At 42.2% G+C, this 24,444-nt stretch overlaps 1 protein-coding gene and 1 long non-coding RNA gene across 18 annotated transcripts in view; one reads left to right on the top strand and one right to left on the bottom strand.

Moving 5' to 3' along the window:
* The window catches only part of gramd1bb (GRAM domain containing 1Bb), a 119,725-nt gene that overhangs the window by 91,865 nt on the left and 3,416 nt on the right, over positions 1-24,444 (top strand). For 11 of the 17 annotated variants that reach the window (XM_034605465.1, XM_034605467.1, XM_034605464.1 and 8 more), the window contains 19 exons: positions 1,291-1,501; positions 4,740-4,760; positions 9,191-9,211; positions 9,855-9,878; positions 16,427-16,511; positions 17,705-17,808; positions 17,929-18,024; positions 18,734-18,814; positions 18,933-19,048; positions 20,399-20,561; positions 20,674-20,866; positions 20,972-21,115; positions 21,250-21,368; positions 22,164-22,306; positions 22,480-22,583; positions 23,165-23,465; positions 23,691-23,702; positions 23,863-23,970; positions 24,228-24,348. In XM_034605465.1, the coding sequence (XP_034461356.1) occupies positions 1,291-1,501; positions 4,740-4,760; positions 9,191-9,211; positions 9,855-9,878; positions 16,427-16,511; positions 17,705-17,808; positions 17,929-18,024; positions 18,734-18,814; positions 18,933-19,048; positions 20,399-20,561; positions 20,674-20,866; positions 20,972-21,115; positions 21,250-21,368; positions 22,164-22,306; positions 22,480-22,583; positions 23,165-23,465; positions 23,691-23,702; positions 23,863-23,970; positions 24,228-24,348 (2,167 nt within the window). The remainder of the gene's footprint in view (positions 1-1,290; positions 1,502-4,739; positions 4,761-9,190; positions 9,212-9,854; positions 9,879-16,426; positions 16,512-17,704; positions 17,809-17,928; positions 18,025-18,733; positions 18,815-18,932; positions 19,049-20,398; positions 20,562-20,673; positions 20,867-20,971; positions 21,116-21,249; positions 21,369-22,163; positions 22,307-22,479; positions 22,584-23,164; positions 23,466-23,690; positions 23,703-23,862; positions 23,971-24,227; positions 24,349-24,444) is intronic. The other 6 variants (XM_034605468.1, XM_034605470.1, XM_034605466.1 and 3 more) reach the window with 6 other exon arrangements.
* On the bottom strand, positions 10,176-21,826 carry LOC117773496. The gene is made up of 3 exons (XR_004615926.1): positions 21,478-21,826; positions 16,990-16,995; positions 10,176-10,186 (listed from the first exon to the last, which is right to left on the bottom strand). It is a non-coding gene; the product is annotated as an uncharacterized LOC117773496 (long non-coding RNA).

Here is a 24,444-nt window from a genome sequence, read left to right as displayed (position 1 = left end):
CCAGGATCTCGTTAGCTTGCATCTCAGCGCACAGCATACACACAGGCTGGGACTCAAGGTACTCACTTGAGTCCTTTCTGCGAGTCCTCTTTTTAGTTTTGAATGATTCAGTTTGACTTTCTGATTCCCCTTCGTCATTAGCAGCTTTCCTCTGCTCCATCTTGCTCGACCCAGCAGACAACAAAGTTCTCCCTCACCTATGATTCCCCCGCTAAGGATGCGTTCAAGTGTTAATGTGACAGTCAGCAAATACAACGACACCTGCTATATAGGTCAGATAAAATAAGAACAACGTGGAATTTAAATCTCATGTCTTTGTTTCATTACCTGTGATGATAACTTTTTTTTAAATCAATCATAAATGTTTTGTGGTAATAATAACTTTTTTATCTATTTATTTTCTGATGACCTCTCACGGCCCACCTGCAGTGGCTTCACGGCCCACGAGGGGGCCACGGCCCACACTTTGGGAATGACTGGGTTAGAGAGCTGTCAGTGGAGGTATTAAAGCAAATCCCCATGTAAAAGTCAACACGTTACCTTAATTTGATATAACAGAATCACATGCTATGGGCCTACTTGGATAGTTGGAGTTATGCCTTCCACCTGGCACTGTGTCTCTGATCATTTAATCCTTGTTATGTCTTCCACTCTGGCTCATTGGCTTTGCTGCAGGCATGGAAACAGTTTAAGTATTTCGGGGAAAGAGATCTTTCATCGTCGCAAGGCCGGATTTTTTATGGGATCTGAACGACACACCTCTATAAATGTCAGGGTCGAGACAACCTGAGTTGGTTGTTTTTTTCCAGGCTTGGTACATTTCTTAATTAAATTGACCGTAGGCTTACAAAACAAACATATTGATGTCCCTGTTCTTTTGTAAGTGCGGCATTAGTGAGAAAGACTTTTCCGTAATGCGTGTAAATGTGTTTCCCTCGCTGCTGCTGCTGCTGCTGCTGCTGGTGTTGCTGCTGTTGTTGTTGTTGTTTACTGCATTAGCTTAGCTGTTATTAGCCAAGTTAGCACATGGTGCTTCAAGCCTGTTAAGCTTCAAGTGATGTAACTGTAAGGACACTCTGTGTGTGTGTGTGTGCGTGCGTGCGTGCGTGCGTGTTGTGCTGCTTTGAAGACTGATCTGTAAACGACATTACATTGCATGTTGCCTGCATCAATATATCCAAGGAGTGATTGTATGATTTCCATGATGTATGTTGTCCTTAATGTTTGATTTAAGGTGAAGTAACATTAAAATGAATAAGTACATGTTTTTTCTCTCTCTTTTTCTTATAGCACTGCCAGTAACTCAAACAAGAGCACACCTGCCTGCTCACCAGTCCTACGCAAACGCTCACGCTCTCCCACGCCACAGCCCCAGGAGGGTGAGAACATGGTGGAGAAGGGTTCGGACCACTCCTCTGACAAGTCCCCCTCCACGCCCGAGCAGGTCGTCCAGAGAACGTACTCCCTGCAGTCAGCGCGAAGCGGGGGAAAGAACTCGAAGGTGAGTGACCAGGAGATGTTCCTTCGCACTTGATTGAGGACCTGTGAGGACATGTAGACATAGAGGTTAGCCTCACAGTTTAAAATGTGATGTTGTTTTATTAGAGGTTAAAACATATTTTGTGTCTTGCTCTCTGTATTTTTGAACTCTAAAGCTGCATCCGTACTGATTCGCTTTCGTACTCGTACTAAAACCATCTCTGGCCACACAAGCATTTGGGCTCTGTATGAGTTTAATACTCCGTCCATAAGAACACGCCTGGAAACGCTTATCACAAAACCATTCGCGTACACTGAGCATCCACATGCTGGTGTAAACAGGAAGCATTTTGTTGTTGGTTGCAGAGAGCTAGGCTACAAATGAGAAGCAGCAATTGTGAATAGTAAAATGTAGAATGTAAATGCACAACAGCTGTTAGCAAAAACAACAGGGTCAACAACACTTTTAATTGATTATCCATGTTGTGTTCTACACTGGTGGCCGAGGCTAATGCCTGGTCGCTTTCTTCTGGAAGGGGGTCATGTGATAGGAGCCTGACGAATCAGGCTATGTCGTGACTGAAAAGATCCAACGAGCAAGCGGTTGTTAGTGTCTGTGTCATCATTTCCAAACTTCTCCGTTTTAGTGTTTTTAGTTGAAAACGTGGTCGTATGGATGTAGTTAAAAAGCACATTACATTCTCAGTTGGGTCAAGAACGTTCAATGGAATTTTCTTTCGGCTGAAAAGAGTCGGCTTTTATGAGGAGAGTTTCCTGGGACAGAAAAACCATGAGGCACTCTGTGGTGCACAGAGGTGCTTCAGACAATGAATGTTGTGAGAGGCCGTCTTCGAAACTATGAGTAATATCTCACCATAGACATAACAGCGGACATGACATGTGATTAGACTTGTTACATGCATTTAGATGCAAATACTGCAAGACCACATCAAAATGAGGGTTGTACATTAACATAAATGTTGATTTTAAGTCAGAATATGTCATGTTTTCTTTTTAAAGTAGAAAACGAGTACATAAGACAACGGTAAAATAAGTTTGGCGGCTGCTTTCGTCATACTGTTGGCCTGGCGTACTGCGTTAGATAACATATCTATCTGTCCTCCTGCACGAGATGATGTGTAAGCTCTTGCGTGCAGCCATCCATTAACTGTGACTGCACAAATACGTTAGAGTTGTGCAGTGACGTATGTGTTGTGATTGGTTATTGATTTGTACATACTGACATGTAACGAGTGTAGCTATCAGTCTCCCCCCTCAGGAGAGATTTCACCCTTCTCCTCCTCCATTCCAGCCTTTCATTTTTCACATCTCAAGTTCTCCCCCCCATTCTCTGAACTCTTTATTCGTCCTGCTAAGAACAACAGGTGAATGATAAACGGGACAGTTGAGCATTGAAATGCTGTTGTGCGGTCCGGTCTCCAGACCTGAGATGAAGTAGTAAAAGCCAGTTTCACCCCATCACACAGCAGAGTTTGAGTTATCCCACACAATGAGTCGTGTTGACAAATCTTGGGTACTTATTCACTCACTTATTCACACTTTAAATAAGGTGCAGCCGCTGTCAGCAGCAGTAAACCCTCTCCAAAGTACTGTAACAATGAAGACAGGCTTATTGTCAAAGAGTTAGATTCTACACCTTATTAAAAGAAACACCACATCCCTTCTTATCTAGTGATACTCGTTACCTCAGTGGATATAATGTTGTTTTAGACTCTTTTAGTTTGTTTCAATATTAGTATGGTTCAATTGTTTAGATGGATTTTCACAAGATGCATCGACAGGTCACATCACATATTTACATATATATGTTTTTTCTTCTGATTCTAAGATAACATTTTGGACATTCAAGAAATTATTCCAGCCTAAAAATGTATTGATTATGGTGTGGGAGTTTAGGTTTATGGGATAAGTTCATGTATTTTAAGTCTGTCTTAAAGCAGTAGCTTATATGAATAATGAAGAAGGTTCTTGTTGCTAAAATGTTTACCTTTACCTAACTACGGAACCTATTTGCATATCATTTTGTGGAGGATCATTAGATTTACCAGTAAACAGACGGCTGCAGGATCCCCCCCCCCCCTTTTTTCCTTTAGTCTTTATTGCTTTTATGCAAATATATAATAACATAGCATCAAAACAAAGCAAACAACTTGAGAGAGGGTTTATATTTTACAGTTGGTAGTTTAATTCATTGGCGTTTTTTCACCTGCTTTAACAAGGTGAGATAGGGCGTTGGTGGAGGTATGTTCTCTCCAAGCACCCTTGTTGTTACTCTTGTTACAACTGGCTATCAATACATCCCTTCTTAACATGGTTCCCATTTAACTTCACAACAAACATTCTTTGTTTCACTCTGCGTTTTTCACAGCCTAGCGAGGAAAGAAATGATAAAAAGATTTGGAAGATGATTTCTCACTCGCAATCCTAATATTAACTTCAGTTAAATGTCAGAATTTGCACAGAATGTAGATTTGGCCCCATATTACACATTGGCAGTGCATTAGAAGGGATCTATTTAAGTATCAAGCAAAAACTCTCAATGTTTTAAGACAGACTTGAAAAAATGTGAACTAGACCTTGAACAGCGAATTGGAGATCTTTTTGTCACTGGCAGAGGTTTACTGGCTGTTTTCTGTTGCTTGTTGTTATGTGCTGTGTATATTATGAAAGTGTAAAGATGGCACATAAAGCTCCTGGGTCTTAACTCTTCATAAATAAGTATAAAGGACAACAACAGAAAGAGCAGCCAATTGCATCTGTGGTCATTTCAGAGGCGTATTGATTAAAAACTGATGTTTTTGGTGTTTAGGTGAATTGATCTGCATCGTCTTCCTTCTCAGCTGAAGTTGAATCTCTCACACATTCAGGATATTTCTCAGAAGGAGCATATGGCTCTTTTATATGCTCAGCATTCATTAAGTGTTAGAAATGATCCATGACTCTCCCTCCATCTTTGACCTCTGTCTTCATCTGTCTCTGCTGTTTTAAATCACTTGTTTGTTTGTTTTTGTTTGTTTTTTTGGCTCTTTGATTTTTTTGTGTCCACACCACAGTGTGCACGTCTTCTCTCTCTGCTGCTGATGCTACATGCCATGTGATAACGTGTGCCATCTGATAATGACTGTTCAGTTCCTCTGTTGGTTCTTTCAGCTGTTTCTTCTTGCAGTTTGTTTTTTCTTTTCAGTTTCATTTTTTTTCTATCTGATTTTTTCTTTGTTCTTCTCCTGACTGCATGCTAGTCTCACAAGCGACTTTCCAAAGTAAGCATTACTCTTTTTTCTGTTCTTTCGAATATTTCTGTGCCCAGCTTTTTCTACCCCACCCCGATGCCCCACTTCTTGTCTTGTGAGCTGCTCTGTGGAAATGTCCAAACCTTGTTTGCAATGCTTCACCCCTCTGAACCCAGCTTGTTCCTTGGCACATTGCAACTGTTACGAGCCCCCATCTGCACCCACAATCATAGCAGATGGACATTCCTTGAGACTGACACCGAACCTCACTCACTTCCTTTCCTTTTTCCTCTCCTGTCTTTTCCTTTCTGGTGATATGCAATGTAGCAACTCCTGATTACTTTTTAAAATATCTCAATTAACATTAGCATAGACACAATTTCATGTCAGGATATACTGTTTTATGTTGTTCAAATGTAAAGAAATATAATAAACTGAATAAAAAGCACACAAACACAGATATAATAAAGTATAATTTAGCATAAACCCGCAAAAAAAAGGCGATTTACTCCTTTCCCATTTGCCTCTCTGTTTTTTTTCCCCGGTGTGTCACGCTCGACGCACTGAGGGGCTCTCTCACATCTCTGTCTTGCCAAATTAGCACGTTCACCCAGATGTCATGTTTCCATCACAACTGATCGGAGCTGGAGCTGATAAAAACCTAAGTCTATTCCAGAGTCATTTGACCCGGGAGTGAATGCCAATTGTGTCCATTCCCATTGCAGACAAAAGCCAGGTGTTAGCGGGTATTAGTGTTTTTTTTGACCAGTGGAGAAGGGTCTCAAAATTGGAAGAAAAAAATGTTAACTAATAGCACAAATAATTGTCCCATTTCTTTTCATTCTTCTGCTTCTTTCTGGCCCCTGTCCCATCCCTTTCTTTCACAAACTTATCCAGGTGTTACATTTTGGCAGTGAGAGCTTTATGTCCTTCATGCTGTGTGACATGCCCGGCCGCAGAGGGATAAACTCTTAAAAAAAATAGTTGCCAGGGTCCCATTCCAAAGCTGCAGGGCGACATCATTATTTGAGCTGCCTCTCTGTTGCCACATGAGAGAGTGCTGTCCCGCTCTTTACACCACCACCGGTGCACCACAGGTCCAAAATCCCTCCCAAGCCCCTCCACCCTCCCCTCCCCGTCCTGTAAATGTGCGATTGGTGTCACGTTTTAGTTCATCGCCCTCACTGTTGCTTCATCCGTCTAATTTTCTACTCGTCAGACTTCATCTTGCGTTCTTTTTAGTTTTTTTGTCACACGGTAAATTTATTGCTGAGCATATAGGGAGTCCATATATAGTCTCACTTATATAGAGACATAGGACAGACAGTGAAACACATGGAGACAGTAAATGTGAGTTTGGCGTGATTAGCAGACTCATGATGCTCCGTTGCAAAGTTCCACAAGCTGCTTTCATGCACACAGGGACCCATATCCCAATTGATTACATCACTCCTCGTTTCTGTGCCTCTGCACCCCCACCAAACTCTCCCTCCCTCCCCCCCTGGTGAGCCTCTGTGGTCAGCAGCAGTCACGTGACCCCAGATGGCGTGAGGTCGTCCAAGCAACGTGAGCTTGATCACCCTAGCCCTAATACAATCCAAATAATAGAGTGCATTCAGCGAAAAAACAGGGGTGCCGCCCCTCCTGTGCAGAAAGGGCCCATATGATGATAACACAATATCAAGTCAGGATTCATGTGTAACACACACACAAGCTAGACTCAGCTTCAGTAGAGCAGTTAACATTTTCTACTTCTTCATGTCCGTGTTGCTCACTGCTTTGGTTAACGTTTTGCTTTCTCTTTAATTTTCTTTTCAGTATGACAGACTAAACCTGATTAAAGTAAGCATTTCTTCTTGTTTTCATTTGACCCATTCACAATCCCTCGCTGGCCCCCATGAAACCACCACCTACCCACCCTGGCCCCGGCCCTCCACTTCCTCTGTGGCTATGCGACAGTAGGATCTCCCTCTGATAGTTCCAGTCCATCGTGTCCTTTCCAGTGCCTCCCATCCCCCGAGCTAATCTGATCGGACGGTGATTTGTGAACAGTGTAAAACTGTTTATTTTGAAATGTCTTGTAATCTGACATTCACAGCATGAAATGACAGCTTGACATGAAAACAGACGTCACCCTAGTATTTGTCTGCAATGACAGGACAGGATTTAAAACCATCACTTGCACTTTTATTTTCTGTATGAGGCTTTATCTTCTGCTAGTACATTTGTCAACTAGAAGGGCACTTGGAAAGCATATACCTCTACCAATGCTGGTTGCCCACTTTGTCACCATATTGTATATACTTGTATTGCATCAAACACATATTGTATACCATGTACACAGAAATGTTGCAAACTGTTAACATTAAACCCAGGCAATATATCCATTATCTGATAGAGTTGAACAGAATATGTTGTGACAGTAGAGTAACTGAATAAATATCAACCTCCTAAAAATACTCATTTTGATTCACACAATCCAGATCATCGTCCAGATCCATGCAAAATCCCACGTGTTCATGAATATTAGCACTCTACTTAAGATTTTTTTCATAAAGATGTTTTTGAGAAATTAAAAAAATGTGAACGCCGCTATCTCACAATGTTGAAGAAAATAGAAAAAGACGGAAACAATTCCTCCCTCTGATTCAGTTCCGCACCAAAATGTACTGGATTCTACCCTGACCCATACCACATCCCCCCACCAGGTTTCGTTGGAATCGGTCCGGTAGTTTTTGCATAATGTTGCTGAATAGGAGGTTATGTTTCACACAAATATTTTACAGGCTCTTTATGCCATTATGAGATCTTTGTAATTCACACATATGTGGTGACCTGAATTATTCAGTTTAGAGTCGTACAATCACTCAGGCAAAACTCTGCTCAGCTTTTGCGTGAAGGTCTCTCTCTACTTCTATCTCTCCCTCCCTCTCTTTGATCTCTAATCACAATGAAAAATATCTCTCTCTCTCTCTCACTCCCTCTCTCTCCCTTCATGTAAACAATGCCGTCATAAAGCTCACAAACTTGCATGCAGTCAAGCACAGTGACACACGTACAAGGTGTACGTGTGTCACTGTGCTTGACTGCATGCAAGACACTGGCAGACACTGGCCTCAAAGTAATTCCTCTCTCGTGTCTCTGTCACCTTCAAATCAGATTAGCCCACATTAGCAAGGCTATCGTCACAACCGGGCCTCGGGTCCTGCCACTGCAGCTGGCTGCTCGCTAACATGGCACATTCTGCGTAACCAAACCCTGTCAGAGGAACAGGAAACCAACACGACCCCAGGGCACAGGCATAGATAAATGATATCAGGGTTTTGAAAGGAGACATTCACCCAAATGAAAACTAGGATGACAATTTGAGGCTGACTTTCCAACAGGTCAAAACAAGAAAGTTATTCAAACTTGTTTAAGTCTAGCTCAGAAAAGTCCAAATATTACACGTCATAAAAGTTTAAAACGAAAGTTTAAACAGTTTTATTATTTTTTACTTTAGGTTTAAATGTTGTGCTTTAATTTAATGTAGTGCTGTAATCAGACACTGGATATCACTTTTTATCCCCCTCTTCTCCCACTGAACACCTTCCTCCCTCTGTCACCCTCTGAATGATCACCTGCATGTTTCCCCTCTGGAACCTTTACTCTCAGACTGTTGGAGCGGAAAGTGTGTTCATGTGGCTGGAAAATGTTGTAATGTCATAGTCATGACTAAGATACATCTCTGCTGCCCCCTGCTGTTATAGAAGTGCAACAGAAATGATTGTAACTGCAACAGAAATGAGTAACGAAGGAAATCACCTCGGAAATATTTCATGAATATCAACAGCCATTATCATTAATTTAATGTGGTGTAGTGCATTGAATATTATCTTCTCTCACACAACTGCTAAGAAGTTGAAATCATTTCACTTGTTATTAATTTGAATTGTTTCATTATTGAAAACTAATTTTTACAAAATTCTTAGAATAATTTCACAGCACATGTTGGATGGACCAACTTTCATGTAAAATGGTGGACATATTGTAGTAAATGTATGTTAAATAATAGCCTTCATATGACTCTACAGTTTATCTAATATGCTAATGCAGGGTATGGTACATTTGGAGTGAAATTGCTTTCAGTTTTCTCCACGACAGGAAACAGATTTTCCTCTGAAATCCTTTTATTTTGAAAGTTTCCTATAATTGAATAATTAATATGTAAAAGTGAGTGAACTGAAAGATAATTTCACCCTGCGTCGACCTCAGACACGCGTCTCTGCTATTTAAACAGTGTGGATAACTTGCTGTGATTTCTGGCAGGAAGGAATGTGAGGTCCAGCTCAACCTTCACGCCTGCTGGTACTTGTTATAATCGAGTGTTTCACACCCTCAGTGTGTCTGTCTGAGCCCACAAGCATTCTACAGTATTTACTGTCTTCATATCCTCTCTGTCTCTGTCTCTCTCTCCACAGAAGAGCCAAAGCTGGTACAATGTAAGTCCTACTTTGTTTTTATTTCTATGTGATTTGGTACGTAGAGTTTAAATGTGTGTTTGTGTATGTTCACGTTGTGTGGGTGACTCCGGCGAGTGTCCTGGAGTTGTTTAAGTGACGAGTGCTTCTCTCGGGATGAAAGGTCATTGTCCTTGACCCTGTTTACTGGAGCACATGATCGCTAGTGTGGGTTAGTAGTCCTACAGGCGTGGATTAGCACGGATTTAAAAGAGCGACAGGTGGACTTTCTCATGCAGAATGGAAATACAACAGTAGGATTTAAGAAGTGAAGATTAGAGCATGAACCAAATTTAATTCTTTATAAACGTAAACACAATACAGAGATGCAGACCCAGAAGCCCCAGGGTGATGCAGTTCTATATTTTACCACAAGATGGAGTGCTAACACTCTTTCTTACCACACAATAATTTACTGTTTAAAATGTATATTCAAATATGATTTACACTGAATTGATACACATTGTGGTAACTAAACCCAGAGTTGAAAGGATTGAATTTAACACCAACCCCAGTTTTTTCTTTAAATGAAGTGTCTTTATCAGACTTTTTTCCCTATTTTATGTTGTTTTATTTCTTTCTTTTTTTTATTCCCTGTGTGTACACTCTTCCCTTTTCTCCCCAGCATGAAAGACAACACATCCTGAGAGTAAGCATGACTTGTATTATTGTGCAACCTAGAGTATCTCTCTGTGTCTTGGTTCTCAGAGTGGTGGGATGATGATATCCCTCCTGCCTGTTACTCATTCCATTGACTTCACTCAGCGCTGTTACCACCAGATAGCGAAGCCACACTTATGTAGGTGACATATGTTCGATTTTTGTCTCCATAAAGCCCTATACTTCCAATCATGGAATGGTCATCAGATAATTCCTGATGCTAATGCTCTCATTTGCTGCATCAGAACTTGTGTTAAAGGAGAGACTGTATTTTCATGAGTCCCTCAGATGTGTTGACTGCTCGACGCTGCAACCAAACATCTAAATCTGGCTCGCAACAGGTGGTAACAAGCGCGCTGAGTTTCTTACTTGTACTAAACAAATCAACAAACCATCACAGGGGCCTCTGGAATAGCCTTGAATGGCTTTTGAGCAGCAGGGGAATGGAGCATGGTGCTTTAGGTCTCAGCATGCCTCCCTCCTGTCCAGCTCTGCTTCACATGTCCCAACAAACATGGACACTGGGACACTTCAGGGTTTTTAGGGTTTGGGTTGGAGATTTAAAAAAAGAAAATACAGGGACGTCTGTGCAGAAAATGAAAATGAAGAAAAGCTGTTGAGTTGAAAAGAGGCTTGGTCTAATAAGTCCAGACAGTTTCTTAATGTCTCTAACTCAGATATAACAAACTCACATTTTCTCCTGTTTAAACAGGAGCATCATGCGTAACACACTGGCTCTGTTTATGTCTAACAGATGTAAATGTCATGTTTACATATAACAAACCTAAGTGTACAAGAAATCAGCATCATCCAGCTTGTCAATAATTACACTGCAGACTTATGGGGCCAACTCCAGAGTCCCAAAATTGTACTTTTTTAAAGGATGAAGCTGTTGATTATAAATGTTTCTATCATCAATAATTCTCATGAAAAAAACATGAATTATTCCTGGTTATAAATACTGTCTCTGTTTCCACATGTATTTTATTGCTCTGTGCCACAGAGCCATTTCCATCAACACACACACACACACATTGTCATTTATTTTGACTCGATCCCAAATGTAACATCCTGCTACTTGAAATCACCACTGTCGCGTAGCAATTGTATTAATCCACAGCTGAAAATAGTCCCCATTTACCACAGTTTAAGTCACATTTGCTAAAATATAACTTGATTTCCCACTCATATTACAGCCCTGAGGAACTCTTCTATGTTCCTCAGAATGACATATTCAAAAGGTTTGTCATAAAAAAAAAAACTCATGGTCCTAAAATGTCTTACGTGTAACTAACTTACACCTTCCTTCCTAATTTGATGACTGGGAATTATGTATATGCTAACATGGCCACGCCCTGCTCCCCGTCTCCCCACCCTCACAGCTCACCTGCAGCTGAGGAGCCTTTTCCAGCTACTGAGTTCCACCCACGAGTAGGATTGGTTTATTTGTTTTGTGACATCACAAACTCTGGCTGTCTGAATCTGTTTTTCTCAGACTCGCATTTGTTAACTGCAGTCAGCCATGGCTTTGACTGCTTATTTTGATCAAAATATGTTTTTTATCATATAAAAGGCACAAGGGAGGCAAATTAGCAGGTTTAAATATTTTCCCAGAGGGGGACTTTAAACATTGTGTGGCAAACTGACATAGTAAACTGACTGTAATATCAGTACATTATTCTAGGTCTAAAATTATAACACATAAATATATTGTTATTAAGCATGATCCAACTTAAGTGACATTTTGAACAAGACCAATTTAGGCCGTAGCAGCAAAACCTCTGAATCTATGAACGAAACAAGTGTGTTGCTTGTGAATTCAGCTTTTACCCACACATTGTATTTACAAACTCTCAGGGCAACACTACTGTATAGATTTAGTATAGATTACCATCAGCTTCATCCATTAAAAAAATGAAGAAAAATCTTCCAACTGGTTTAAGGTATCACACCTGCCTCCACTGCAGCTCTTTTAAATAGAGTAGTAATACATATACACGTGTTGTGTTGTGAACTGCATTTGTGCAACAAGTGCAGTTATCAAACCACACTGACTGGTTTTATTTCTGGCCTACAGGACATACTGTTGAAAATACTTGGCTTGTTTACTGTGTGGAGTTTGCACTTTGAATATGACTTCACCATTCATCACAGTAGATTTACAACGGTGAATGTACCTTCAGTCTTACAGGGAAACTAAAAAGGAGGAGGACATTTTGAAGTTTTAAAACGTGTGTTGTTCATACAATGGTTCTGATATCTTGTACACTCATCCTTACTCATACAATCAATAAGTGCAATAGTTTCGGCTGATTCTTTGACTTAAGTTGGCTCTGAATTCACATATAGTTCACACCTATGAAGCACTTGAGATTAAATGTGTGGTTCGTCTGTAAGTGCAACTCTATGATGACCTCCCATGGAGCTGAAACCACACTGATTAAAGCTCTATCTGTCCTAATGTGAGTTCTGAGCCTGTTCGATATTTGCATCCTGGCCCGTTTGTTCACTTTGCATCTAGAAATGTATGTTGTGTTGTTTCCATGGCGACTGACCCACAGGCTCTGTGATGTGAACACTGGAGGAAAACCCTAACAAATGCTTGGATAAGTGAGGTCAGGACTTAAAGCAGCACTATGTGACTTTTACTGAGCAGCAGCGCCCTGTGCAGACACACGTGATGATTGATTCTGTTGGGCACTGTTTCTGAACGATAACGTGGTCTATCGCGTGCTGACTGGAGCTCTGACTGCGTAGTCTCACTCGAGCTGTCTTCAGACATGAACTCTGGAAAATGTCCACACAATGGGGTCCGGATTTGTCCGTAGTTTTACCTTTCACACATGAAGAATGCAGCAGGAGATTCTCCAGTCAGACGTGTTCACATCAACACAGAAACCTGCGTTCAGGCGAAGGGTGGCACAGCATGCAGGAGGCAGGACATCAGTAATCAATTCTGCTGCGGAGATCATGTGTTTTTGATTATTGCACATCGATGAGAAAGTCCACTGCAACTGACTCGACCATTTACATTCTCACACACAGCCCCTCAGCTTCACTGAACTGAAACAACAATGGATAGTCCTCATGATCCCCGGCTTCCTGAACCAACAGAGCTACTGCTGTAACAAATACACCAAACTCTGTTTAGAATTCTTCATATTTTAAAGGTTTCCTCACTAAATATTGAAGATAAACCCTGTTTTTTAAGACTTCTAAGTCTTCTTAACTGATCTACAGTTCAGCACTACCCTTGAATTTGCTGAAGCCTGATTCTGGCAATTTAACCTGCACACTTCTCACAGGAGATGTATCCGCTCACCAAAGTTACATAGAGCAAGAACAGACGATCTTGGTGAAGAGTGGGAATGAAAGAGGCTCCATCCTCCTTATTTCATGTCAGTGAACCATCAAACACATTTTGAAGCTTTAACACAGCAAATGTGTTGCTTTAACACAGCAAATGAATTGCATTTGTTTCGATGTACATGCAGCAGAGAGTGTACGGGGCGCCATTCACTCAGATCGACTTTTTATCAAATTAAGACAGTCTGAGATTGCTGTTAACTGGATGGAAACACCTCCAGCCCTCACCTCCTTTAACACACTAAAATACCGTCCTGGTTTACAGTACCAGTCTCTTCCATCCCCTGATGTTTGTCCAGCAAGTTAATAGTTAACCAGATCCATAAAGTCTGTGTATCCACCTAATCACAAGTCTCCTACTGTCACCTGAACGCTGGGCGCCCCATCCGTCCCAATGGCCTCCTTCTTTGCTACATTCATAAGTGCAAAATGAAAGAAATCAGCAGGGATTAAACAATTACTGTTGAACATAAGATGCCACATGTAATTTTGAGGAACGATTTGTTCTGGTGTCACTTCTTAGCAGATACAACCTCATTCTGCTGGAATTTCATCCACATGATGTAAGGGAGTCCCCAGTGTGTGTGAGAGCCTTGTCCTTTTCAAAGAGGACAGAAGACGAAGAGTATTTCCAAGACTCATCGATATTTTTTTCAGCTTTCAGTGTCTGGTTTACAGTGAGGGTTGGGAGACAGTCCAGAGGAAAGATGGATTTGGAGTGAGTGTGCATATGTGGGCTGCACATTTGTTTCATCCAGCAGGAGTCAATGAAACACGAGCTGTAGTAACACTGGTGTTTTGTTTTTGTATCGCAGCTGGCTCCTCCATCACTATGCCCACCTTCTTGACTCTTCAAATACTTCGAGTTAAGAATAGTGGGAGGACCAAACACCAATTGTTTGCTAAGCGCTGCTAAAATAGAAGCTGCAATCTCTGCATCTCTCTGCTTGCCTTCATACCTTAAAATATTCAGGGATCAGCACTTTTGGAACCTTAGTTAGACCCAGGAATCTTTTTACACCTAAAATAAAAGTCAAGTAGATAAATAATTACAGTGTGTGTGCTGCCACTTCAACCCGAGCAGTGGTAGGCAAAAACAGCGAAGACCCTGTCAAGATTGATGGTGTTGTTTTGCAGTCGAAGGTAACTGGAGGTTATGCTCACATCTGTTCTCTGTAACTCGATCACTAAGGCAGAGGAGAGCAAGACGGACTTGACGCATACTTCAACTCAAAACATTCACTCCTCTCTTTTAGTCCACCCTGTTTATTTCCTTTTTTTCACTCCATCTTTGTTTGTATTAGTCATTTTCTCTGCAGAGTCAACTCGCCTCATTCTTTGCTGGTCATAAACAGGGTAATTACAAGGCATTCAGACCTGGACAGCACACACACACACACAGAGCTCACACACTTACTAGGAGGAGTATGCTGGTGAAAAAAAAGGAAAGAGCTACTGGCATGATAATAAAGGACTTGTTGGCCGGGGTTACTAGAGGGCAACGGCCGTAACTCCTCTCCCTGTGTGTGTGAAAGGAAGCGAGAGAGAGCCAGAGTACGACAGAGCGAGACAAGGATCATGTGGCTAGAGTATGCCGAGTCCACGGCTCTGACACTGGTGGGGAGCAGCACCCAGAACAGGGGGGTGGATTCTGCAGTGTCCAAACCAAACCGCTGTACTCAACAGCTCTTATTTTCCAAATCTGCTGTAACTGACAAGTCCACCAACTCGAGAGGGAATCCACTGGGGCCCCAGTTTGGAATACTTGCTTTCACCCGGGCGCCAAAAAAAAGGGATCTGGCTCAATGAATGTGGAGCTGGATGAGGACTGCACAATGTCGGACTGGGAGGCCGTGTTGGAGCTGGATGAGGCGTTGGCAGGGTGGCTTCTGCAGGGTCCGGCTAGAGGGGAGTGGGGTTGTGAGTTGGGCTGGGCAACCTCAGACCTTCAGGACCCGGAGTGGGACACGGAGGATGTCCCTGCTGTAAGTTGTGAGGAGGGGAACGGACAAAACAATGTGGGGAAGTTAGGAAATGTTGTGGTTTGGGACAGCGAACAGGCTTTGTCTTTACTGTACGCTGCTGTAAGTATAGTTCTGTGGAAATTCTCCACCACTAAAAAAAGCAACTGGTTTGGTTATGAGTCATAGTTATTTGAAAGCTCCCAGAGCTCGTGCAGATGCCTGTTGTTTGGAGTGATCATCAGGATACTGTGTGAGTGACTAGGTGTGTAAACAGCATTAGGTGTGTTTTGGTTGTTTCTGGATTTTAGCAGTAATATCAATTCCTGGAAAATAGTAAAAGCTCTCAGAATCGTCAATCATGTGAGTCTTTAGCTCCGCACTCTCCTCAAAGACGAGTAGAAGCAGCAACACATTCTACTAAACATTATTTCACTATTTCAACTCCTTGTTTTACAGAGGAAACTCTTATTTTAAAGTGTTGTTTTTTTCCACCAGCCCTGATCCAAAGAAATGTTTCTCTCATTTGTCTCAGTTATACATCGTGTTACTCTATTGGCAGTTATTGTTTCCTGTGGCTTTCCTGTGGAAGGAAAGCATCTGGCACAGTCAGTGAGAGCCCTCACCTGGCCGCACATTAAGAGATTTTACACATTGCTCTGCAGATAATCAAGCCTGCAGAAAGAGCTAAGCTAAAGAGAAAATGTGATCATATTGAATTCCTGGAAAGAGAATGTTATTCAAACCACTGTGTAGGGTCTTGTTTACTCTTGAGATTTCATCAGTTGTTCTTCCCCTGGTCACTGAACAGAAGCCTCATTGTCCGAAACATGCTGGTGTGTGATGCAAATCAGAGAATGTGACTCATTCCACTGTAAATGCTCCACAGCATGCTTTTTGAATGATCTGCAGCGGGCTGACGTTTGGAATTGCGCTTCAAATCATCAATGACTTCACATAAGTCGGTTCACATGCCTCTGCTTGACATAAATCACCATACGTCCATTGCCAGCGCTTGTCAAAACTTCTCACACATTGAAATGCATCAAACCTGTGGTTGGTTTTTACAAGATTATCCCACGAAAACAAATAACCTGGGCTGTGTGACGGAGACAACACTTGTAAGCGAGCGAGAGAGAGCATGAAGCGTGTGTTTGTCTGTGTGTGTCTGTGTGTGTGGGGATGTTTCTGACTCTGCCACTCCCTGCAGGTGCTGAGCCCGACATACAAGCAGCGCAATGAGGACTTTAGGAAACTCTTCAAGCAGCTCCCCGACACAGAGAGGCTCATTGTGGGTGAGTGGACACACTCGTTAATCATTTGAAAATGATTCACCCTTCCTCAACAGAGATACACAGATACTTGACATTCCTGGAGTAGTGACATGATTGTAAATGTGTCTAGATTAGTTCATTTACAGTGTAAAAACTAGAACCACACCTCAGATAAGGCCCAACAGTCCCCTAATGAAACCACTTTTAAATTCACTACATCCGGAATACTTATTTTGATTATTTTGATCTGCACCACATTGCACACACTCATACATATCAGTCCCCTGCTGTCATGCCTGATTTTCATCATTTATCTTTTCACTCATAACTCAGATAAACAGACAATGACTGATGTTTCTAAAACGCTGTTCAGACCTGTTATTAACATCCATCCTGAGTGATCTGACCACAAGTAGTCAGCTAGTACACGTCTGAACAAACCCAAAACGCATGTGGTCACATTCTCTCATAAATGTATCCTGCGCCGCATGTGAAGGACCAACTACTCAGCTGACATTCTCTGACCCGCTACACTTTCACATTGAATCAAATGTATTTTTACTCTTCTCAGTATCCATACGTTGATTTGTCTGTGGCAACAATATCAACACTGACCACCACATAATGATTTCTATTCAAGTCTTTTTTCAAAGTAGATCTGCAATTCATTCATTCACCCTTATTGACTCCCCTCTCTCTCACTTGTACGACACACAGACATAAACATGCAAACATTGTCATCAGACACATCTGTTAACTCTAAATTTTAATGGAAATCGGTTGAGTAGTTTTTGCATAATCCTGTTAACAAACAAATAAACACAGACAAATACATAACTTGCTTGGCGGAGGTAACAATACCTCAGTTTGCAGACATGCTCCTTTGATGATCAACTGTTAACGCAGCCTCAGCTGCTCTCTGTCATCAACACTCTAACCTTAGTATGACTTGGTAATGGAGAACTCACAGCCTATCAACAACCTATACACATGAGAGTGGGAATGCACTGCAGTGAGGTTTGTGTGCGACAGTGAGGCGAGCGCCACCAGCTGAATTGTTTATGTACATGTCAGAGAGAACGTTTGATTGAATATTAGCAGTCTGTTATGTCTGGTGTATTGGTGAATATGCCACTAATGAATAACTTGTGTGTGTTAATGATGTTTTTTCTCAGTGATGTAATTTGAACATTTGCATATTCTTCGTGTCTCAGACTACTCCTGTGCTCTTCAACGGGACATCCTCCTGCAGGGACGACTCTACCTCTCTGAGAACTGGATTTGTTTCTATAGCAACATCTTCCGCTGGGAAACACTGGTATGTTCGCAAACGCTCTGCATTCCTTTGTTTTCATTTTGGCAGCACTGGGTCGCGTTCTGAACTATTATTTGTGTGTGATTATACAATTATATGCATGTGCTTTGTGTTTGCATGTAGCTGACAGTGCGGTTAAAGGACATCTGCTCAATGACTAAAGAGAAGACTGCCCGCCTAATTCCCAACGCCATCCAGGTCTGCACAGACACTGAGAAGGTAAAAGACACAGAATCTTGTTTTCAGTCATGAAATGTCCCGAAAATTAGGTCCTGACATTTTCCAGAGTTACCCTTTCACATATGAAGAACGTAGCAGGAGACTGTGTCAGGTCCGACGCTTTCTCAACAGGAACATTTCTAGAACATGCAGGCGAGGGGTGGTGCCTGAGAAGTGCATGTAGGGGGCAGGACATGACTTATAAATTCCACGGAAATCACATATTTTTCTTCACAGTACATCAACACTGGCATCGGCCCGTATCACCAAATGTATCAGCCTCTTTTATAATCATGAGATATTTGGATTATTCCAGTCTGTCGCCTGTTAAAAACGTCATCAACACACCTACTCACTCGCCGACATTTTTCTGCTGTGTTTTTACATGGGCTCACTCAGATATTTTCAGGACATTTTACTAGGGGACTGGCAGGAAAAGTTGCGCTGCGAATTTCCTCGCCCAAGGAAGCAAATGTCTTATTTGCCTTCTCGCTCTCTCAGATTGGAAGTGAATGGGAGTTAAAGGTTCTCCTCTGAAACATATGCGCACGAGTGACTGTGACTAAGATTAATGACACTCCAGGGGAGGGCTTGAGGTACAAAGGTACAAAGGTACAAAGGCTAGTTGCTAACAGGAATAATTAATTGAATTTGTTTTTTTTTCTTCTATGGTGAAGTTAATTTAGACATGACCTGTCGTTCTTCACAGCACTTTTTCACCTCGTTTGGAGCCAGAGACAGGACGTACATGATGATGTTCAGACTGTGGCAGAACGCACTGCTTGACAAGGTAAGCAAGTCTGATCTGCATCTTATACAGTAGGTTGATGGGACTTACTTTACTGCAGTGTTTTCCCGTCCCCTCAGTCTGATTGTCTGATTGTCTGATTGGCGTCTGCCTCTTGCAGCCCCTGTGTCCCAAAGAACTTTGGCACTTTGTACATCAGTGCTATGGCAACGAGCTCGGCCTCACCAGTGATGATGAGGACTACGTTCCCCCTGATGACGACTTCAACACCATGGGGTGGGTCTGGTTATGCTGCAGCATTAGTTACCATGGCTACCACGTTAAACAATTTTCCAATTACCTAATTAGCCAAATTACAAAATAATTAGAGAGCCTGGAATGACCTGTAACAAACATAATCACATGCTTGGTTCATACAAGCATACACATAATCTATTTATATAAACAATTACACACGTGAAAAAGCCCTATCAACTCTGTTAATTTATACTGTAGTATGAAACATTTATTTCAAACACATTGGTTTACCAGCTTGTTTGGATACAACAAGTAAAAACTCAGGCTGAAAAACATGTAACTGAAGGTTACATTTACTTATTCCCTTCATGTTTAAAATGGATATCGATTTAAAATCAATACAGAGTCATGATCAGAATTGGTTTTCAACGTCTGAGGTTTTCTGTTAACTGCTGCATGAGGTCAGGAGGGCGATGTGATGTGAATATTTTAAAAGTGTTATTTGTGGCCTTTATCCAACAATCTGTGAAGTTCTCTGGCTGAGGTTTGAGAAGAAGACTTTGTTCACAGACTGAGCAGAGGTCAATATAGAGACTTCAAAACTATCCTTAATCTCACGGTGGCTTTGTTAATGAGAGTGTATACACACACATAGTAGGAAAGTAAGATGCTATAATCATTTTCTGTTGTTTCCGACACATATCAGCTTATAACAGCTCACTTTACCATGAGTTTGTGCTGCTGTCATGTGTGCACCAATCTCAGAGCCCATCAGCTATCGTCTGACGAATCAGCCTCTGGGGGCAACCACCAATATTTAGGGGCTTCCGGTGCTGGCAGCATTTATCCAGGCCAAGACGCCGCCTTGTGTTGGCTGTGATCTGTTTACAGTTCGAACAGTTTCTTTTATCACGAGTCGAACGTTTCTTCACACAAAAGCCAATAGTCGATGCAATTCGGTCAATGTTTTCCGGCTCTTTTGCTCTCCACATGTTAACCTGCAGGCAACCAAAGCCTGCCCAAAGGTGATTGGTCAAATTTGAAACAAACCAGAAGGTTTCCGGCCCGAAAATCCTGGCCCTTGTCAACAGATTTTACATATTCCCATGCACAATCTGTTTATAGAGATTATGTGCACACAGATTCAGATGCACCCAAGCTAAATAAAGTTTTTTTCTTTTTCAACCATCACTCAGATAAATAGAAAATGGCTGGTCTGATGTTTATAACATATACTAAGCTGATCCTTTAATAATAAAACAGGTCAGATAATACCATAAAAGATATTTTAAACAGTACTTAAGCAAAGTTTTGCAAGGGCCCTATCCAGGATGAGCAATAAGTAGACAAGTAAAGTTCTTGCCTGTTGCTGTTTTCTGGTGCCTTCAGGTTCAGTGAAGAGATTCCCAATGAAGAGAATGAGATCAACAATGACAGCTTGTCCAAGAGCAGCACTGAGGCCAAACCTGACGGAAGCCCTCCCCCAATTCATAAGAAGGTCATCCCTAACAGCATCATCCCCAGCCCAGGCAACCATGACACGCCCATCACAGTAAGTTACACACACACATTTACACTGCAGAGGTCAGGTGCACTTTGCTTGACAGCATTTATAATGGAAACATTTTTAATGTCATCAGTGTCCATTTCCCTCTTTTGCCCAGTTCGACCTCCCAGCAGAGGAATATGCAGACTGCCTACCAGACGGTGAACTGCTGGCTTTGCCCCTGATGGTGGTAGAGAAGAACTTCGATACCAGCAGGCCTGGCGGTCTTGTGCCCTCGCCCTCACTCGACTTCAACGACAACGAAGACATCCCCACCGAGCTCAGCGACTCCTCGGAAACACACGATGAGGGTAAACTGCTCAAAATGCTTGTAAAAATGTATCATTCTAATCCAGCAGGCAGTCTGATTTTTTTTATTGACTTCACCGCCATCTCTCTCTCTCTCTGACGTGTAGGTGAGGTCCAGGCATTCCATGAGGATCTGAATGGCAGGCAGCACATCAACGAGGTCTACAAGGTCAGCGTGGACAAGCTCTATGACATCCTCTTCACCGAGTCACAGTTCATGAGTGACTTCATGGAACAGCGGCGATTTTCAGGTTTGTGTTTGTGATGCTTCTGCAGGTGACCTCTGATATCTGTCCACTCTGGAGATGGCACAAGCATAAATATGGGCTCTACTGCAGTGGTTATTAAATCATTCATGTTCCTGTCTCGCCATCTCCTCGTTTAGATGTGGTCTACCACCCATGGAAGAAGGAGGATGCTGGAAACCAGACCAGAGAGATCATGTACACCATCTCTCTGTCCAACCCCCTAGCCCCCAAAACAGCCACAGTCACTGAGACACAGGTACAGTCAGCTCTACTGTTCAGTCGTTTTCAGACATGGACTCATGAAATGAAGACGTGAAGTTTGCCTGAATGCAGCAGGAGATTATGTGGGTCAGACACGTTCACACCAGGAAAATGTACAGAACATTCAGGCAAGGGGGGTGCCTAGGCAGAGCATGCAGGAGGCAGGACATGACGTATACACATTTTCTTTACAGCACATCAACACCAGCATCGGCCCTTATCAAAACACTTGAATCTTGTTCTCTTTCCAAGTTGACATCTTCTTTGGCGTCTTGTACATGTATGGCTCCTCATTACATATTACATAACATATCATTTAGATGACGCTTTTATCCAAAGCGACTTCCAATAAGTGCATTCAACCATGAGGGTACAAACCCAGAACAGCAAGAATCATGTTAGTACATTAGCTTAAAAAAAAGCCAAACTACAAAGTGCAACATATAAGTGCAACTCAAGCTTTTTTCTCTTTAGATATTTGTATTCTTCCAATTTCACCTCTGTCCTCACAACGCCCCTCACACACTGTGAATTTTCTGAAAATGTTCCTGCTAGAAATTGACTCGCTGTGACATTTTCCGGACATTTTACTAGGGGGCTGGCAGTAAAAGTTACAGAAAATATCCGGAGCAGCTGACATTTGTGTTCCCAGATACAGTCAAATATCCAGACTTCGGTGCATGTCTGAAAGCAGCTTTAAGAAACGTTAATTACTATTAGAACTGTCATTATTATTGTTTATATATTTAAAAGTTTGATGTGATTTAACATAATCTCTGTCATTTGTCAGACTCTGTACAAAGCCAGTCAGGAGAGCGAGTGTTACATCATCGATGCTGAGGTCATCACGCATGACGTACCCTACCATGATTACTTCTACACTCTGAACCGCTACATGCTCACCAGGGTGGCCAAGAATAAGTGTCGGTTACGGTGAGTGAGACGTGGTCAGATATGTACAGCACATGCATGGAAAATGAGATGTAGCAAAACATCCATGTTTTTTTCACAATTTTTGTCATCTTCTAATAATTGAATCCTGTTTTTACATCTTATTCTGAAAGACTGTATCTATATCCAGTATAGCAATGTTGTCTCTCTCTCAGGGTATCAACGGAGCTGCGCTACAGAAAACAGCCGTGGGGGTTGGTCAAAGGCTTCATAGAGAAAAACTTCTGGAGTGGGCTTGAAGAAAACTTCCGCCGTCTTGGTAAATTGTTGTTAGTTTTTCTGTTCTGACAGTTTTTCTCATTTTCTGATTCCTAAATGTAATTTAATAAAAGGGAGGGTTGGTAAATGGTTTCTGAAACACTTTTCCTTTCATTTGTTGAAACCCTCTTCACGTCCCGATAGTCATAAATACATGAAGTTGTCTGAAAATTTGATTCAGACTGAATGAAATGATTAGTTGGCGTATCCGTCTGTCAACAGACCAGTCGGCCTGTGCACACCCTCCCAGTGCTCACACTGCCCATGACCGCAGAGAAGATACCGAGAAGTTAGTGAGCAAGTCAAGGCTTCTAGCAGTTGTCAGGTTGTCATTTGGCCGTAGCTTTGATGAGAGGGGCCGATGACAGGGGTTGGGATGTATCAGTCCCAAGCCTGCTTAATAGATAATAAAGACACAATTAGTGAGTTCTTTTTGAGATGGTTTACAAAATAACAGTATCGCTGAACTTTGTAGAAATCAAACATTTGGATCAGAGAAGAACAGTATTTATAGCTGCTATTAAAGGGAGCTGAGGGGGAATGAAGATCATTTAAAATAACAACTGTGTTCTTCCCTCTCAGAGTTGGAACTGTCCAAGCTTGAGGAGATCCTCACCGAGACCCACCAGCTCTCTCCGAAGGCTAAGGTGGTGAAGAACTCCACAGTGAGGCGGAAGAAGAGGCAGCTACCTCACATGCGCAGCCAGCACCTGGACGAGGCACTCAGCCCCGTTACCACGCCGACGGACGACGAAGTGATCCAGAGGATCAAACAAGTGGCAGGATCCACACAGACCAGACACCAGAGTCCAGAGCACCATCACCTGCCCGCCGGCCTCGCGCTGTACAGTGTCTCCAAACTGCTGCTCATCATCAGCTTTGTGTATGTCCCAGAAACACACACACACACACACACAGAAGCCTGCATACACATGCTGACATGACACACGGGAATACAGACATGCTCGTGTCACATTGAAATTTCTCGAAGTCCCTTGTTGCATGATTTCATCCATTGTTCCAGTCTACTCTGTGTTGTCTGATTGAAGAGTGAAAATTAAAGTCGTCATTGTTGTTCTCTTTCCTCTCCTTTCATCGCCATCCATAGGATCTGTTTAAGGTACATGTAATATCTGATTAGCCGGCATAGCAAGATGCATATATTAACAAAGTTTTCCCATTACAATTTAAATGTACTTCTCATTTACATACCAGCTAATTGAGGACATTATGATTTAACACCATGCAAAGAGATTGACTCGTTTGCTGTGTTTCTTCAGCTTGGTGCTGCTGGTGTTCCTCAACATGATGCTCTTCTACAAGCTGTGGATGCTGGAGTACTCAGCACAGTCCTTAACAACATGGCAAGGTCTACGGCTACATGAAAGGTACACACACAGGCACAGATACACCTTCAACCCTGGTTACAGACATACACACACACATGCACACTGCCGCTGTTAAATACACACTAAACTGTATCCATATGGCAGTTGACATGTGTGACAGGAAAACAGACCTTCTAAAATAACCCTGAATAACTCTGGTCTCACTGAAACAATTTACCAAACTGCCTGTTGTCATGCTTCAGTGGCTGCACCCCAATGTTGCTAAGTGTGTGTGTGTGTGCGTGTGTGTTCCTCAGTAAACTGCCTCAGACGCAGATGGAGTGGGCCCAGCTCCTGGAGGCGCAGCAGCGTTACCATGACACAGAGCTGCAGAAGTGGAGAGAGATTATCAAGTCGTCAGTGGTGCTACTAGACCAGGTACTTAGACACAAAGACCATGTTCAGATCTGGTTACAAGTGGGCAGCTCTAATTACACGTGTCAACGCACGCAGGACACATTGAGGAGTCATGTG

This window comes from Hippoglossus hippoglossus, chromosome 13 (genome assembly GCF_009819705.1).
Source record: "Hippoglossus hippoglossus isolate fHipHip1 chromosome 13, fHipHip1.pri, whole genome shotgun sequence".
Classification (NCBI taxonomy): Eukaryota; Metazoa; Chordata; class Actinopteri; order Pleuronectiformes; family Pleuronectidae; genus Hippoglossus; species Hippoglossus hippoglossus.
The sequence above is the reverse complement of the archived record's forward strand: the minus strand, read 5'-3'. Positions and strand labels throughout refer to the sequence as shown.